The sequence below is a fragment of the Pseudophryne corroboree genome, chromosome 5 (assembly GCF_028390025.1).
Source record: "Pseudophryne corroboree isolate aPseCor3 chromosome 5, aPseCor3.hap2, whole genome shotgun sequence".
Taxonomy (NCBI): Eukaryota; Metazoa; Chordata; class Amphibia; order Anura; family Myobatrachidae; genus Pseudophryne; species Pseudophryne corroboree.
In genome coordinates this window covers 750,677,248-750,695,949 of record NC_086448.1, presented here as the reverse complement: position 1 = coordinate 750,695,949, position 18,702 = coordinate 750,677,248, and the positions used below count along the sequence as shown (strand labels likewise).

The 18,702-nt window shown below is 48.8% G+C and overlaps 1 protein-coding gene across 2 annotated transcripts in view; it reads right to left on the bottom strand.

The window, feature by feature from the left end:
* Window positions 1-4,584: 4,584 nt before the first annotated feature.
* LOC134928429 (2-iminobutanoate/2-iminopropanoate deaminase-like) overlaps window positions 4,585-18,702 on the bottom strand; it is a 66,065-nt gene continuing 51,947 nt past the window's right edge. For both annotated transcript variants that reach the window (XM_063924143.1, XM_063924144.1), the window contains exon 6: window positions 4,585-5,228. In XM_063924143.1, the coding sequence (XP_063780213.1) occupies window positions 5,160-5,228 (69 nt within the window). In that variant the 3' untranslated portion in view covers window positions 4,585-5,159. The remainder of the gene's footprint in view (window positions 5,229-18,702) is intronic.

The window sequence follows — 18,702 nt, the reverse complement described above, 5'->3', positions numbered from 1 at the left end:
GTAGCTTCTTACGAAGCAATTCCCTTCGGCAGGTTCCATGCCAGAATCTTTCAGTGGGACCTATTGGACAAATGGTCCGGATCGCATCTTCAGATGCATCGCTTAATAACCCTGTCTCCAAGAACCAGGGTGTCTCTACTGTGGTGGCTGCAGAGTGCCCATCTTCTAGAGGGCCGCAGGTTCGGCATACAGGACTGGGTCCTGGTGACCACGGATGCCAGCCTTCGAGGCTGGGGGGCAGTCACTCGGGGAAGAAACTTCCAAGGACTATGGTCGAGTCAGCAGACTTCCCTTCACATAAATATTCTGGAACTAAGGGCCATTTACAATGCCCTAAGTCAAGCAAAATCCCTGCTCCTACAGCAGACACGACCTCCACCCGGGAGAGTGGGGACTTCATCCAGAAGTCTTCCAGATGCTGGTAAACCGTTGGGAAAAACCACAGGTGGACATGATGGCGTCCCGCCTCAACAAAAAGTTAAAAAGATATTGCGCCAGGTCAAGGGACCCTCAGGCGATAGCTGTGGACGCTCTAGTGACACCGTGGGTGTACCAGTCGGTTTATGTGTTCCCTCCTCTGCCTCTCATACCAAAGGTATTGAGAATAATAAGAAAGCGAGGAGTAAACACAATTCTCGTGGTTCCGGATTGGCCAAGACGAGCGTGGTACCCGGAACGTCAAGAGATGATCTCAGAGGACCCGTGGCCTCTGCCGCTCAGACAGGACCTGCTACAGCAGGGGCCCTGTCTGTTCCAAGACTTACCGCGGCTGCGTTTGACGGCATGGCGGTTGAACGCCGGATCCTGAAGGAAAAGGGTATTCCGGAAGAAGTCATTCCTACGCTTATTAAAGCCAGGAAAGATGTTACGGCAAATCATTATCACCGCATATGGCGAAAATATGTTGCATGGTGCGAGGCCACAAAGGCCCCAACAGAGGAATTTCAACTAGGTCGATTTCTGCATTTCCTGCAAGCAGGAGTGAATATGGGCCTAAAACTAGGCTCCATTAAAGTACAGATCTCGGCTCTGTCGATTTTCTTTCAAAAAGAACTAGCTTCAGTACCTGAAGTTCAGACATTTGTGAAAGGAGTGCTGCATATTCAGCCCCCGTTTGTGCCTCCTGTGGCACCTTGGGATCTCAACGTGGTGTTGAGTTTCTTAAAATCACATTGGTTTGAGCCACTAAAAACCGTGGATCTAAAATATCTCACGTGGAAAGTGGTCATGTTATTGGCCTTGGCTTCAGCCAGGCAAGTGTCAGAATTGGCGGCTTTATCATGTAAAAGCCCTTATCTGATTTTCCATATGGATAGGGCAGAATTGAGGACTCGTCCCCAGTTTCTCCCTAAGGTGGTGTCAGCGTTTCACCTGAACCAGCCTATTGTGGTGCCTGCGGCTACTAGGGATTTGGAGGACTCCAAGTTGCTAGACGTTGTCAGGGCCCTGAAAATATATGTTTCCAGGACGGCTGGAGTCAGAAAATCTGACTCGCTGTTTATCCTGTATGCACCCAACAAGCTGGGTGCTCCTGCTTCTAAGCAGACCATTGCTCGCTGGATTTGTAGTACAATTCAGCTTGCACATTCTGTGGCAGGCATGCCACAGCCAAAATCTGTAAATGCCCATTCCACAAGGAAGGTGGGCTCATCTTGGGCGGCTGCCCGAGGGGTCTCGGCTTTACAACTTTGCCGAGCAGCTACTTGGTCAGGGGCAAACACGTTTGCAAAATTCTACAAATTTGATACCCTGGCTGAGGAGGACCTGGAGTTCTCTCATTCGGTGCTGCAGAGTCATCCGCACTCTCCCGCCCGTTTGGGAGCTTTGGTATAATCCCCATGGTCCTTACGGAGTTCCCAGCATCCACTAGGACGTCAGAGAAAATAAGAATTTACTCACCGGTAATTCTATTTCTCGTAGTCCGTAGTGGATGCTGGGCGCCCATCCCAAGTGCGGATTGTCTGCAATACTTGTAAATAGTTATTGCTAACTAAAGGGTTATTGTTGAGCCATCTGTTGAGAGGCTCAGTTGTTTACATACTGTCAAACTGGATATAGTATCACGAGTTGTACGGTGTGATTGGTGTGGCTGGTAAGAGTCTTACCCGAGATTCAAAATCCTTCCTTATTATGTCAGCTCGTCCGGGCACAGTGTCCTAACTGAGGCTTGGAGGAGGGTCATAGTGGGAGGAGCCAGTGCACACCAGGTAGTCATAAATCTTTCTAGAGTGCCCAGCCTCCTTCGGAGCCCGCTATTCCCCATGGTCCTTACGGAGTTCCCAGCATCCACTACGGACTACGAGAAATAGAATTACCGGTGAGTAAATTCTTATTTTTAATCATTAATTGGAATTGTTACTTTGGAGTGTTCACAAACTGACTGTTATTTGGCCAAATGTATCTTATACACAATTATGACGGTGGGCACTACAGAGGGGGGCAGATGTTCCTCTGTGTGACCACCGGGGCTGGGAACACTATTTTTAATTTAAATTTTTTTTTGTCTTACGGTCATTTGGTTGACAAGACTTAGGTTTACAGTCGTTAGGTCGACCACTATTGGTCGACATGCATTAGGTCGAAAGGGTCACTAGGTCGACATGGAAAAAGTTCGACATGCGTTTTTCACATTTTTTTAAATTTTTTTGACCTTTTTCATACTTTACGATCCACGTGGACTACAATTGGGAACGGTAACCTGTGCCGAGCGCAGCGGTAGTGGAGCGAGGCACCGTGCCCGAAGCGAGGGGACACGGTGCACTAATTGCAGTTCCCTGTCACTTTGCGAAGAGAACGACACCAAAAAAATAAAAAAAACTTGTCGACCTAATGACCCTGTTGACCTTGTTCATGTCGACCCAATGACTGTTGACCTTGTTCATGTCGACCTAATGACTGTTGACCTAAGTCTTATCGACCAAATGACCCATACCCTTTTTTTAGGGGGGTTGGCCACACCCCCCCCGCACCCAAGCTCAGTAGCCAGGTCTGGGCTGCTCTTGGCGGGCCTGCTTAGTTACCACTAACCTTGGTACATTTTTGTATTTTATTATACGTCACCTTGTCCCATCCAAAAATACATTTTTGTTCTGTGTGGAGTTAGTCCTTAACGGAAATTGTACAAACAGATTATTTTTTCTATCCAATATTTTAAAACAAAAATAAGAATATTTAATGTTTTAGATAATGTTTTCAGACTTTCCAGAAATGGTTGAGTTCTTCTGTGCAATAAATGATTTTAGAATGTGTTTGTGTCATATTTATACTGATTTGTTAATGTCTTGGAGATGAAGCAAAGGTAACTTACAGAAAGATACTGCTACAACAATTTCACCTAACACCGCTACTATAAAGCCATGCGGCAAAGTGCATTCTCCCTGCTGCGTGGAGATGGTCCTCATGGATCCACCAATGGGGGTCATTCCGAGTTGATCGCTAGCTGCCGTTGTTCGCAGCGCAGCAGTCGGGCTAAAAATCTGCATTTCTGCGCATGCGTGTGCACTGCAATGCGCAGGCGCGTCGTATGGGTACAATGAGCACCGCGGGTTTGCACAGAGTCTAACGAAGATTCCAGTCGCACGGCCGAAGGCAGGAAGATTGACATAAAGTGGGCGTTTCTGGGTGTCAACTGACCGTTTTAAGGGAGTGCTTAGAAAAACGCAGGTGTATCTGAAAAAACGCAGGTGTGGCTGGGCGGGTGTGTGACGTCAAAAGCCGGCCCTCCGTCGTTAGAATCAACGCACACGGAGAGTAACTACAGGGCTGGTCTTGTTTTGCACAAAATGATTTTGCAGGCGCTCTGCTGCACAAGCGTTCGCACTTCTGCAAAGCAAAAATACACTCCCCAATGGGCGGCGACAATGCGTTTACACGGCTGCTAAAAACTGCTAGCGAGCGATCAACTCGGAATGACCCCCAATGTGTGCACCATTAAAATTGAGACACAATAGCGCATTATCCGTTCTTGGTGATGTGCACACATTGCCGTAGAATGCAGTACCACCAAATGAAATTGCGCTCCTATTTTGGGGGCAAGGAAAAATTGGCAATCTTTGTCATATAGTGGATTGGCAGAATACTAAAAAACCTAGACAAATATATGAGCACAAGGAGTATCCTGAAAAGAACTTTCTTACTCTTATTTGCATAAGCATTAATGCTTATCTAGAGATGTCCAAAATGATCTTACAATGATAAGACTCCTGCAGATGTGAGACGACCAGTGGAACCATCCACCACTGATGAGTTTTACTGACCTCATGTAAATTTTTCGATTTCACGTATTTGATGCAAATTATATTTCTGAATTGATAATAAAAACTGAAGGGGATTTGGAGAAAATGAAAAAACACAGACAAAGTGGACCAAAAAGATTTTATAACCTTTATTACTGATATAATTACACTCCTTCCTTCTTGAGTTTTCAAATATATTACGCACAATGAAGCAGATGTAATAAGCCTGGAAAAGTGATAAAGCAGTGATAAGTGGAAGGTGATAATGCACCAGTCAATCAGCTCCTAACTGTCAATTTACATATTGGAGCTGATTGGCTGGTGCGTTATCACCTTGCACTTATCACTGCTTTATCACTTCTCCAGGCTTAATACATCTGCCCCAATGAGTCTAAGCGAGATCTGAACATAAGCTGGAGCAGACGGTATGCAAGCATGGGCAATACAGAGTTGGATCTACGTTGGCTGAGTCAGCATAACGAGTGGTGATGGGGCACTTGTACATATGCAGATCTCCGAGAGAGGGCGCCAGTGGAGTTTTGGGCTTTGCAGGGTGGTGCGTATGACTAATAATGCCTGTTTCCAAACCGATCTTTTGCGCCAGGGATAATAGTGGTATAAGTGCCCACTAATGATATCCGCTATGAAGCCAAGTGTACAGATAGGAGCGATCTGACCATGAGATGTGTACAATGCTGCATATTGATGAATATATGCATTTCTTCTGAGCACGCAATGCATGTGCAGTTACGGCCGACTTGAGTTCAACTCTACATCATACTGGGGGGAGATGTACTAAGCATTGGAGAGTAATACATTGGAGAGAGATACAGAATCAGCCAATCAGCTCCTAATTGCCATGTTACATAAATGTGTTTCTACCAAATACATGGGCACAGGTGGGATACTGTGTATGAATTCTCCTTATAGTGTAGAGGAGACATCTGTTATAGGTCCAAGGACAGCCACAGCCTCAATCTCCACTCTTCCACCCTTAAACAAAGAGGAAACATTTATATTTTAGCAATATCTACTACAGTTCTTGTCCAAACAATAAAACGATACAAGTCAGACTGGTCTATTTAAATAAGTTGCTCTACAGATATACAGTAAAACATCACATACACAGAAGGGTCAGCAGCGAGAGTCCATGGCACCTCAGTGCACACGTGGAGGCACTGACAGGAAAATAATGAAATCACCAGGTACCCAACGTAATACCTGCTTTATGTGCTAGGATTCATCTGCCCAAAGGGACAGCAGATTTGTCCTCTACTGTTCAGACTCCAAACAAGGGATTGCGTGACTAGTGAATGGACTGGCTGCGTTCTCAGGAATATTGGTTATGTCTATATTGTTTAGTTGACTGGTGTACATGGTGGAAATATCAATATATTGTGTACATTAGTCAGGGGCAAACATGCCACAAATACTGTTTAGAAGGGCAGTAAGGATGGTGTAATGGTTAGCATTACTGCCTCACAGCACTGAGGTCATGGGTTCAATTCCCATCATGGCCCTAACTGTGCGGAGTTTGTATATACTCTCCGTACTTGCGTGGGTTTCCTCTGAGTACTCCGGTTTCCTCCCACAATCCAAAAATATACTGGTAGGTTAATTGGCTCCCAACAAAATTAACCCTTGGGTGAATGTGTGTGCGTTTACATGTGGTCGGGAATATAGATTGTAAGCTCCACTGGGGCAGGGGCTGATGTGAATGGCCAATTCTCTGTAAAGCGCTGCGGAATATGTGTGCGCTATATAAATAACTGGTAATAAATAATAAATAAGATTTTACTCACCGGTAAATCTATTTCTCGTAGTCCGTAGTGGATGCTGGGAACTCCGTAAGGACCATGGGGAATAGACGGGCTCCGCAGGAGACTGGGCACTCTAAAAGAAAGATTAGGTACTATCTGGTGTGCACTGGCTCCTCCCTCTATGCCCCTCCTCCAGACCTCAGTTAGGACACTGTGCCCGGAAGAGCTGACACAATAAGGAAGGATTTTGAATCCCGGGTATGACTCATACCAGCCACACCAATCACACCGTATAACTCGTGATACTATACCCAGTTAACAGTATGAAATATAACAGAGCCTCTCAACAGATGGCTCAACAATAACCCTTTAGTTAGGCAATAACTATATACAAGTATTGCAGATAATCCGCACTTGGGATGGGCGCCCAGCATCCACTACGGACTACGAGAAATAGATTCACCGGTGAGTAAAATCTTATTTTCTCTGACGTCCTAGTGGATGCTGGGAACTCCGTAAGGACCATGGGGATTATACCAAAGCTCCCAAACGGGCGGGAGAGTGCGGATGACTGCAGCACCGAATGAGAGAACTCAAGGTCCTCCTCAGCCAGGGTATCAAATTTGTAGAATTTTGCAAACGTGTTTGCCCCTGACCAAGTTGCAGCTCGGCAAAGTTGTAAAGCTGAGACCCCTCGGGCAGCCGCCCAAGAAGAGCCCACTTTCCTCGTGGAATGGGCTTTTACTGATTTAGGATGCGGCAATCCAGCCGCAGAATGCGCCAACTGAATTGTGCTACAAATCCAGCGAGCAATAGTCTGCTTAGAAGCAGGAGCACCTATTTTGTTGGGTGCATACAGGATAAAAAGCGAGTCAGTTTTCCTGACTCCAGCCATCCTGGAAACATAAATTTTCAAGGCCCTGACTACGTCCAGTAACTTGGAATCTTCCAAGTCCCTAGTAGCCGCAGGCACTACAATAGGTTGGTTCAAGTGAAAAGCTGATACCACCTTAGGGAGAAACTGGGGACGAGTCCTCAATTCTGCCCTATCCATATGGAAAATCAGATAAGGGCTTTTACATGACAAAGCCGCCAATTCTGACACACGCCTGGCCGAAGCCAAGGCCAATAACATGACCACTTTTCACGTGAGATATTTCAGATCCACAGTTTTAAGTGGCTCAAACCAATGTGATTTCAGGAAACTCAACACCACGTTGAGATCCCAAGGTGCCACAGGAGGCACAAAAGGGGGCTGAATATGTAGCACTCCCTTTACAAATGTCTGAACTTCAGGCATTGAAGCCAGTTCTTTCTGGAAGAAAATCGACAGAGCCGAAATCTGGACCTTAATGGAACCCAATTTTAGGCCCATAGTCACTCCCGACTGTAGGAAGTGCAGAAAACGACCCAGCTGAAATTCCTCTGTAGGGGCCTTCCTGGCCTCACACCACGCAACATATTTTCGCCAAATACGGTGATAATGGTTTGCGGTTACTTCTTTCCTGGCTTTTATCAGTGTAGGAATGACTTCCTCCGGAATGCCCTTTTCCTTTAGGATCCGGAATTCAACCGCCATGCCGTCAAACGCAGCCGCGGTAAGTCTTGGAACAGACAGGGCCCCTGCTGTAGCAGATCCTGTCTGAGCGGTAGAGGCCATGGGTCCTCTGATATCATTTCTTGAAGTTCTGGGTACCAAGCTCTTCTTGGCCAATCCGGAACCACGAGTATCGTTCTTACTCCTCGCCTTCTTATTATTCTCAGTACCTTTGGTATGAGAGGCAGAGGAGGGAACACATAAACCGACTGGTACACCCACGGTGTCACCAGAGCGTCCACAGCTATCTCCTGAGGGTCCCTTGACCTGGCGCAATATCTCTTTAGTTTTTTGTTGAGGCGGGACGCCATCATGTCCACCTGTGGCCTTTCCCAACGGTGTACCAACAGTTTGAAGACTTCTGGATGAAGTCCCCATTCTCCCGGGTGTAGGTCGTGTCTGCTGAGGAAGTCTGCTTCCCAGTTGTCCACTCCCGGAATGAACACTGCTGACAGTGCTATGACGTGATTTTCCGCCCATCGGAGAACCCTTGTGGCTTCTGCCATCGCCATCCTGCTTCTTGTGCCGCCCTGTCGGTTTACATGGGCGACTGCCGTGATGTTGTCTGATTGGATCAATACCGGCTGGTTTTGAAGCAGGGGCCTTGCCTGACTTAGGGCATTGTAAATGGCCCTCAGTTCCAGAATATTTATGTGTAGGGACGACTCCTGACTTGACCAAAGTCCTTGGAAATTTCTTCCCTGTGTGACTGCCCCCCAGCCTCGAAGGCTGGCATCCGTGGTCACCAGGACCCAGTCCTGTATGCCGAATCTGCGGCCCTCTAGAAGAAGAGCACTCTGCAGCCACCACAGCAGAGACACCCTGGTCCTTGGAGACAGGGTTATCAGCCGATGCATCTGAAGATGCGATCCCGACCACTTGTCCAAGAGGTCCCACTGAAAGGTTCTTGCATGGAACCTGCCGAATGGAATTGCTTCGTATGAAGCTACCATTTTTCCGAGGATTCGTGTGCAGTTGATGCACCGATACCTGTTTTGGTTTCAGGAGGTCTCGGACTAGAGATGACAGCTCCTTGGCTTTCTCCTGCGGGAGAAACACTTTTTTCTGTTCTGTGTCCAGAACCATCCCCAGGAACAGTAGGCGTGTGGAAGGAACCAGCTGTGGAATGTTTAGAATCCATCCGTGCTGTTGTAGCACTTCCCGAGATAGTGCTATTCCGACCAACAACTGCTCCTTGGACCTCGCCCTTATAAGGAGAACGTCCAAGTACAGGATAATTAAAACTCCCTTTTTTCGAAGGAGTATCATCATTTCTGCCATTACCTTGGTAAACACCCTCGGTGCCGTGGACAGTCCAAACGGCAACGTCTGGAATTGGTAATGGCAATCCTGTACCACAAATCTGAGGTACTCCTGGTAAGGATGGTAAATGGGGACATGCAGGTAAGCATCCTTGATGTCCAGGAATACCATGTAATCCCCCTCGTCCAGGCTTGCAATAACCGCCCTGAGCGATTCCATCTTGAACTTGAATTTTTTTATGTATGTGTTCAAGGATTTCAAATTTAAAATGGGTCTCACCGAACCGTCTGGTTTCGGTACCACAAACAGTGTGGAATAGTAACCCTGTCCTTGTTGAAGTAGGGGCACCTTGACTATCACCTGCTGGGAATACAGCTTGTGAATTGCCTCTAGCACAGCCTCCCTGCCCGAGGGAGTTGTCGGCAAGGCAGATTTGAGGAAAACGGCGGGGGGGAGACATCTCGAATTCCAGCTTGTACCCCTGAGATACTACTTGAAGGATCCAGGGATCCTGTGAGCGAGCCCACTGATCGCTGAAATTTTTGAGGCGGCCCCCCACCGTACTTGGCTACGCCTGTGGAGCCCCCGCGTCATGTGGTGGGCTCAGAGTAAGCGGGGGAAGAATTTTGATTCTGGGAACTGGCTGACTGGAGCAGCTTTTTCCCTCTTCCCTTGTCTCTGTGCAGAAAGGAAGCGCCTTTGACCCGCTTGCTTTTCTGAAGCCGAAAGGACTGTACCTGTTAATACAGTGCTTTCTTAGGCTGTGAGGAAACCTGAGGTAAAATATTTTCTTCCCAGCTGTTGCTGTGGATACGAGGTCCCAGAGACCATCCCCAAACAATTCCTCACCCTTATAAGGCAGATCTATGTGCCTTTTAAAGTCAGCATCACCTGTCCAGTGTCGGGTCTCTAATACCCTCCTGACAGAATGGACATTACATTAATTCTGGATGCCAGCCGGTAAAATATCCCTCTGTGCATCCTTCATATATAAGACGAAGTCTTTAATATGCTCTTATGTTAGCAAACTAGTATCCCTGTTTGACAGGGTCACAGACCACGCTGCAGCAGCAATATCTGCAGGTCTCAGTCTAGTACCTGAGTGTGTAAATACAGACTTCAGGATAGCCTCCTGCTTTTTATCAACAGGTACCTTCAAAGTGGCCGTATCCTAAGACGGCAGTGCCACCTTTTTTGACAAACGTGTGAGCGCCTTATCCACCCTAGGGGATATCTCCCAGCGTAACTTATCCTCTGGCGGGAAAGGGTACGCCAACAGTAACTTTTTAGAAATTAACAGTTTCTTATCGGGGGAACCCACGCTTTTTCACACACTTCATTCACTCATCTGATGGGGGAACAAAACACTGCCTGCTTTTTCTCCCCAAACATAAAACCCTTTTTTAGTGGTACTTGGGTTAATGTCAGAAATGTGTAACATTTTTTATTGCCGGGATCAAGTCACGGATGTTCCTAGTGGATTGTGTATATGTCTCAACCTCGTCGACACTGGAGTCAGACTCCGTGTCGACATCTGTGTCTGCCATCTGAGGGAGCGGGCGTTTTTGAGCCCCTGATGGCCATTGAGACGCCTGGGCAGGCGCGGGCTGAAAAGCCGGCTGTCCCATAGCTGTTACGTCATCCAGCCTTTTATGTAAGGAGTTGACACTGTCGGTTAATACCTTCCACCTATCCATCCACTCTGGTGTCGGCCCCACAGGGGGCGACATCACATTTATCGGCATCTGCTCCGTCACCACATAAGCCTCCTCATCAAAACATGTCGACACAGCCGTACCGACACACCGCACACACACAGGGAATGCTCTGACTGAGGACAGGACCCCACAAAGCCCTTTGGGGAGACAGAGAGAGAGTATGCCAGCACACACCAGAGCGCTATATAATGTGGGGATTAACACTATAACTGAGTGAATTTTCCCCAATAGCTGCTTGTATATACAATATTGCGCCTAAATTTAGTGCCCCCCCCTCTCTTTTTAACCCTTTGAGCCTGAAAACTACAGGGGAGAGCCTGGGGAGCTGTCTTCCAGCTGCACTGTGAAGAGAAAATGGCGCCAGTGTGCTGAGGGAGATAGCTCCGCCCCTTTTTCGCGGACTTTTCTCCCGCTTTTTTATGGATTCTGGCAGGGGTATTTATCACATATATAGCCTCTGGGGCTATATATTGTGATTATTTTGCCAGCCAAGGTGTTTATATTGCCCTCAGGGCGCCCCCCCCCCCCCAGCGCCCTGCACCCATCAGTGACCGGAGTGTGAGGTGTACATGAGGAGCAATGGCGCACAGCTGCAGTGCTGTGCGCTACCTTGGTGAAGACTGAAGTCTTCTGCCGCCGATTTTCCGGACCATCTTCATGCTTCTGGCTCTGTAAGGGGGACGGCGGTGCGGCTCCGGGAACGAACACCAAGGACGGGTCTTGCGGTCGATCCCTCTGGAGCTAATGGTGTCCAGTAGCCTAAGAAGCCCAAGCTAGCTGCAAGCAGGTAGGTTCGCTTCTTCTCCCCTTAGTCCCTCGTTGCAGTGAGCCTGTTGCCAGCAGGTCTCACTGTAAAATAAAAAACCTAAAATATACTTTCTTTCTAGGAGCTCAGGAGAGCCCCTAGTGTGCATCCAGCTCGGCCGGGCACAGAAATCTAACTGAGGTCTGGAGGAGGGGCATAGAGGGAGGAGCCAGTGCACACCAGATAGTACCTAATCTTTCTTTTAGAGTGCCCAGTCTCCTGCGGAGCCCGTCTATTCCCCATGGTCCTTACGGAGTTCCCAGCATCCACTAGGACGTCAGAGAAAATAAGAATTTACTCACCGGTAATTCTATTTCTCGTAGTCCGTAGTGGATGCTGGGGACTCCGTAAGGACCATGGGGAATAGACGGGCTCCGCAGGAGACTGGGCACTCTATAGAAAGATTTAGGACTATCTGGTGTGCACTGGCTCCTCCCCCTATGACCCTCCTCCAAGCCTCAGTTAGGAACTGTGCCCGGAAGAGCTGACACAATAAGGAAGGATTTTTGAATCCCGGGTAAGACTCATACCAGCCACACCATATAACACGTGATAGGAACCCCGGTTAACAGTATGATAACAAATGGAGCCTCTGAAGAGATGGCTCACAACAAAACCCGATTTTTGTAACAATAACTAAGTACAGGTATTGCAGACAATCCGCACTTGGGATGGGCGCCCAGCATCCACTACGGACTACGAGAAATAGAATTACCGGTGAGTAAATTCTTATTTTCTCTGTCGTCCTAGCGGATGCTGGGGACTCCGTAAGGACCATGGGGATTATACCAAAGCTCCCAAACGGGCGGGAGAGTGCGGATGACTCTGCAGCACCGAATGAGAGAATTCCAGGTCCTCCTCAGCCAGGGTATCAAATTTGTAGAATTTTGCAAACGTGTTTGCCCCCGACCAAGTAGCTGCTCGGCAAAGTTGTAAAGCCGAGACCCCTCGGGCAGCCGCCCAAGATGAGCCCACCTTCCGTGTGGAATGGGCTTTTACAGATTTAGGCTGCGGTAAGCCTACCGCAGAATGCGCCAGCTGAATAGTGCTACAAATCCAGCGCGCAATAGACTGCTTAGAAGCAGGAGCACCCAGCTTGGTGGGTGCATACAGGATAAACAGCGAGTCAGTCTTTCTGACTCCAGCCGTCCTGGAAATATACATTTTTAGGGCCCTGACTACGTCCAGCAACTTGGAATCCTCCAAGTCCCTAGTAGCCGCAGGCACCACAATAGGTTGGTTCAAGTGAAAAGCTGAGACCACCTTTGGGAGAAACTGAGGACGAGTCCTCAATTCTGCCCTATCCATATGGAAAATCAGATAAGGGCTTTTACAAGACAAAGCCGCCAATTCTGAAACCCGCCTGGCCGACGCCAGGGCCAACAGCATGACCACTTTCCACGTGAGATATTTTAAATCCACAGTCTTAAGTGGTTCGAACCAATGTGATTTCAGGAATGCCAAAACCACATTGAGATCCCAAGGTGCCACTGGGGGCATAAAAGGAGGCTGAATATGCAGTACTCCTTTGACAAAAGTCTGAACTTCAGGCAGTGAAGCCAGTTCTTTTTGGAAGAAAATCGACAGAGCCGAAATCTGGACCTTTATGGACCCCAATTTGAGGCCCAACGTCACCCCTGCTTGCAGGAAGTGCAGGAATCGACCCAGGTGAAATTCCTCCGTCGGGGCCTTCATGGCCTCACACCAAGCAACATATTTTCGCCAAATGCGGTGATAATGTCTTGCGGTGACATCCTTCCTGGCTTTGATCAGGTTAGGGATGACTTCCTCCGGAATACCCTTTTCCTTCAGGATCCGGTGTTCAACTGCCATGCCGTCAAACGCAGCCGCGGTAAGTCTTGGAACAGACAGGGTCCCTGCTGCAGCAGGTCTTGTCTGAGCGGCAGAGGCCAAGGGTCCTCTGTAAGCATCTCTTGAAGTTCCGGGTACCAAGCTCTTCTTGGCCAATCCGGAACCACGAGTATGGTTTTCACTCCTCGCCTTCTTATTATTCTCAGTACCTTGGGTATGAGAGGTAGAGGAGGAAACACATAAACCGACTGGTACACCCATGGTGTCACTAGAGCGTCCACCGCTATCGCCTGAGGGTCTCTTGACCGGGCGCAATATCTTTTCAACTTCTTGTTGAGGCGGGACGCCATCATGTCTACCTGTGGTTTTTCCCACCGGTTGACCAGCATTTGGAAGACTACTGGATGAAGTCCCCATTCTCCCGGGTGGAGGTCGTGCCTGCTGAGGAAGTCTGCTTCCCAGTTGTCCACTCCCGGAATGAACACTGCCGTCAGTGCTAACACATGATTCTCTGCCCATCTGAGAATTCTTGTGGCTTCTGCCATTGCCATCCTGCTTCTCGTGCCGCCCTGTCTGTTTACATGGGCGACCGCCGTGATGTTGTCTGACTGGATCAGTACCGGCTGGTTTTGAAGCAGGGATCTTGCCTGGCTTAGGGCATTGTAAATGGCCCTTAGCTCCAGGATATTTATGTGGAGAGAAATCTCCTGATTTGACCACAGTCCTTGGAAATTTCTTCCCTTTGTGACTGCCCCCCAGCCCCGAAGGCTGGCATCCGTGGTCACCAGGACCCAGTCCTGTATTCCGAATCTGCGGCCCTCTAGTAGATGAGCCCTCTGCAGCCACCACAGCAGCGACACCCTGGTTCTGGCCGATAGGGTTATCCGCTGTTGCATCTGGAGATGGGACCCGGACCATTTGTCCAACAGGTCCCACTGGAACGTCCTTGCGTGGAACCTTCCGAATGGAATTGCTTCGTACGAAGCTACCATTTTTCCCAGGACTCGTGTGCATTGATGTACCGACACTTTTCCTGGTTTTAGGATGTCTCTGACCAGAGATGACAATTCCTCGGCTTTTTCCAGTGGAAGAAACACTCTTTTCTGGTCTGTGTCCAGAATCATTCCCAGGAACAGAAGACGTGTCGGCGGGACCAGCTGTGACTTTGGAATATTGAGAATCCAGCCGTGCTGTTGTAGCACTTCCTGAGAAAGTGCCACCCCCACTATCAACTGTTCTTTGGACCTCGCCTTTATCAGGAGATCGTCCAAGTACGGGATAATTAAAACTCCCTTCTTGCGAAGGAGTATCATCATTTCGGCCATTACCTTGGTAAAGACCCTCGGTGCCGTGGATAACCCAAACGGCAGCGTCTGGAACTGATAGTGACAGTCCTGTACCACAAATCTGAGGTACTCCTGGTGCGGAGGGTAAATGGGGACATGCAGGTACGCATCCTTGATGTCCAGGGATACCATGTAATCCCCCTCCTCCAGGCTCGCAATAACCGCCCTGAGCGATTCCATCTTGAACTTGAACCTTTTGATATAAGTGTTCAAGGCTTTTAAATTTAAGATGGGTCTCACCGAACTGTCCGGTTTCGGTACCACAAACATTGTGGAGTAGTAACCCTTTTCTTGCTGAAGGAGGGGTACCTTGACAATCACTTTCTGTGAATACAGTTTTTGAATAGCCACCAACACTGCCTTCCTGGCAGAGGGAGTTGCCGGCAAGGCAGATTTTAGGAAACGGCGGGGGGGAGACGTCTCGAATTCCAGCCTGTACCCCTGAGATACTACTTGAAGGACCCAGGGATCCACTTGTGAGAGAGCCCACTGTGTGCTGAAAAACCTGAGACGTGCCCCCACCGTTCCCGATTCCGCCTGAGCAGCCCCAGCGTCATGCTGTGGATTTACCGGACGCAGGGGAGGACTTCTGCTCTTGGGAACTAGCTGTGTGCTGCAGCTTTTTCCCCCTTCCTCTGCCCCTCGGCAGAAAGGATGAGCCTCTAGCCCGCTTCGTTTTCTGGGGCCGAAAGGACTGTACCTGATAATACGGTGCTTTCTTTTGCTGTGGGGTAGCCTGTGGCAAAAAAGTCGATTTCCCAGCAGTAGCTGTGGAAACGAGGTCTGAAAGACCTTCCCCAAAAAGTTCCACCCCTTTATAGGGTAAAACTTCCATGTGCCGCTTGGAGTCGGCATCGCCTGACCATTGCCTAGTCCATAACCCCCGTCTGGCGGCAATGGACATAGCGCTTATTTTTGATGCCAGCCGGCAAATATCCCTCTGTGCATCACGCATGTATAAGACCGCGTCTTTTATATGGTCAATCGTTAGCAAAATATTGTCCCTATCCATGGTATCAATGTTTTCCGACAGGGAGTCTGACCACGCAGCTGCAGCACTGCACATCCAAGCTGATGCAATAGCGGGTCTCAATATAATGCCAGTGTGTGTGTATATAGCTTTTAGGGTACTTTCCTGCTTTCTATCAGCAGGTTCTTTTAGGGCGGCCGTATCCGGAGACGGTAGTGCCACCTTCTTTGATAAGCGTGACAGCGCTTTATCTACCCTAGGGGGTGTTTCCCAGCGTGACCTATCCTCTGGCGGGAAAGGGTACGCAGCCATTAACCGTTTAGAAATGATCAATTTCTTATCTGGGGAAGTCCACGCTTCCTCACACACCTCATTTAATTCATCAGATGCAGGAAAAGCTACTGGTAGTTTTTTCTCACCAAACATAATACCCTTTTTTGTGGTACCTGGGGTATCATCAGAAATGTGTAATACATTTTTCATAGCCTCAATCATATAACGGGTGGATCTATTGGAGGGTACACTTGTCTCATCATCGTCGACACTGGAGTCGGTATCCGTGTCGACGTCTGTATCTGTCATCTGAGGTAGCGGGCGTTTTATAGCCCCTGATGACATTTGAGACGCTTGGACAGGCACAAGCTGAGTAGCCGGCTGTCCTATGTCGTCAAACCTTTTATGTAAGGATTTGACACTGTCACGTAATTCCTTCCATAAGTCCATCCACACTGGTGTCGACCCCGCAGGGGGTGACATCACATTCACAGGCATTTGCTCCGCCTCCACATCATTATCCTCATCATACATGTCGACACAGCAGTACCGACACACAGCAGACACACAGGGAATGCTCTTACAGAGGACAGGACCCCACAAAGCCCTTTGGGGAGACAGAGGGAGAGTATGCCAGCACACACCAGGGCGCTATATAACACAGGGATATCACAGGGATATCACTATATCCCTATATATATAGGGAATCACAGAGTGTTTTCCCCTATAGCTGCCTATAATATATATATACTGCGCCTAAATTGTGCCCCCCCTCTCTTTTTTACCCTTTCTGTAGTGCAGGACTGCAGGGGAGAGCCAGGGAGCTTCCTTCCAGCGGAGCTGTGAGGGAAAAATGGCGCCAGTGTGCTGAGGGAGTTGGCTCCGCCCCTTTTTCGGCGGGCTTTCTCCCGCTATTTTATCGTTTCTGGCAGGGGTTAATATACACCTATATAGCCTCTGGGGCTATATATGGTGTTAGTTTTGCCAGCCAAGGTGTTACTATTGCTGCTCAGGGCGCCCCCCCCCCAGCGCCCTGCACCCATCAGTGACCGCAGTGTGTGGTGTGCATGAGGAGCAATGGCGCACAGCTGCAGTGCTGTGCGCTACCTTGGAGAAGACAGAAGTCTTCAGCCGCCGATTTTCCGGACCACCTTCTTGTTTCTGGCTCTGTAAGGGGGACGGCGGCGCGGCTCCGGGAACGGACGACGAGGTCGGGTCCTGTGTTCGATCCCTCTGGAGCTAATGGTGTCCAGTAGCCTAAGAAGCCCAAGCTACCACCACTTAGGTAGGTTCGCTTCTTCTCCCCTTAGTCCCTCGTTGCAGTGAGCCTGTTGCCAGCAGGTCTCACTGAAAATAAAAAACCTAAACTATGAGCTCAGGAGAGCCCCTAGTGTGCATCCAGCTCAGCCGGGCACATAAATCTAACTGAGGCTTGGAGGAGGGTCATAGGGGGAGGAGCCAGTGCACACCAGATAGTCCTAAATCTTTCGATAGAGTGCCCAGTCTCCTGCGGAGCCCGTCTATTCCCCATGGTCCTTACGGAGTCCCCAGCATCCACTAGGACGTCAGAGAAATAATAATAAGATTTTACTCACCGGTAAATCTATTTCTCGTAGCCCGTAGTGGATGCTGGGGACTCCGTAAGGACCATGGGGAATAGCGGCTCCGCAGGAGACTGGGCACAGCTAAGAAAGAATTAGGACTACCTGGTGTGCACTGGCTCCTCCCACTATGACCCTCCTCCAGACTTCAGTAAGGAAACTGTGCCCGGAAGAGCTGACACAATAAGGAAAGGATTTTAAATCCCGGGTAAGACTCATACCAGCCACACCAATCACACCGTATAACTCGTGATATTATACCCAGTTAACAGTATGAACATAACAGAGCCTCTCAACAGATGGCTCCACAATAACCCTTTTAGTTAACAATAACTATATACAAGTATTGCAGACAGTCCGCACTTGGGACGGGCGCCCAGCATCCACTACGGACTACGAGAAATAGATTTACCGGTGAGTAAAATCTTATTTTCTCTAACGTCCTAGTGGATGCTGGGGACTCCGTAAGGACCATGGGGATTATACCAAAGCTCCCAAACGGGCGGGAGAGTGCGGATGACTCTGCAGCACCGAATGAGAGAACTCAAGGTCCTCCTCAGCCAGGGTATCAAATTTGTAGAATTTTGCAAACGTGTTTGCCCCTGACCAAGTAGCAGCTCGGCAAAGTTGTAAAGCCGAGACCCCTCGGGCAGCCGCCCAAGAAGAGCCCACTTTCCTCGTGGAATGGGCTTTTACAGATTTAGGCTGTGGCAGGCCAGCCACAGAATGCGCAAGCTGAATTGTGCTACAAATCCAGCGAGCAATAGTCTGCTTTGAAGCAGGAGCACCCATCTTGTTTGGTGCATACAGGATAAATAGCGAGTCAGTCTTCCTGACTCCAGCCGTCCTGGAAACATAAATTTTCAAGGCCCTGACTACGTCCAGTAACTTGGAGTCCTCCAAGTCCCTAGTAGCCGCAGGCACCACGATAGGTTGGTTCAAGTGAAAAGCTGATACCACCTTAGGAAGAAATTGGGGACGAGTCCTCAATTCTGCCCTATCCATATGGAAAATCAAATAGGGGCTTTTACATGACAAAGCCGCCAATTCTGACACCCGCCTTGCCGAAGCCAAGGCCAAAAGCATGACCACTTTCCACGTGAGATATTTTAAATCCACGGTTTTAAGTGGCTCAAACCAATGTGACTTTAGGAAACCCAACACCACGTTGAGGTCCCACGGTGCCACTGGGGGCACAAAAGGAGGCTGAATATGCAGCACTCCCTTGACAAATGTCTGAACTTCAGGCAGTGAAGCCAGTTCTTTTTGGAAGAAAATCGACAGAGCCGAAATCTGGACCTTAATGGACCCCAATTTTAGGC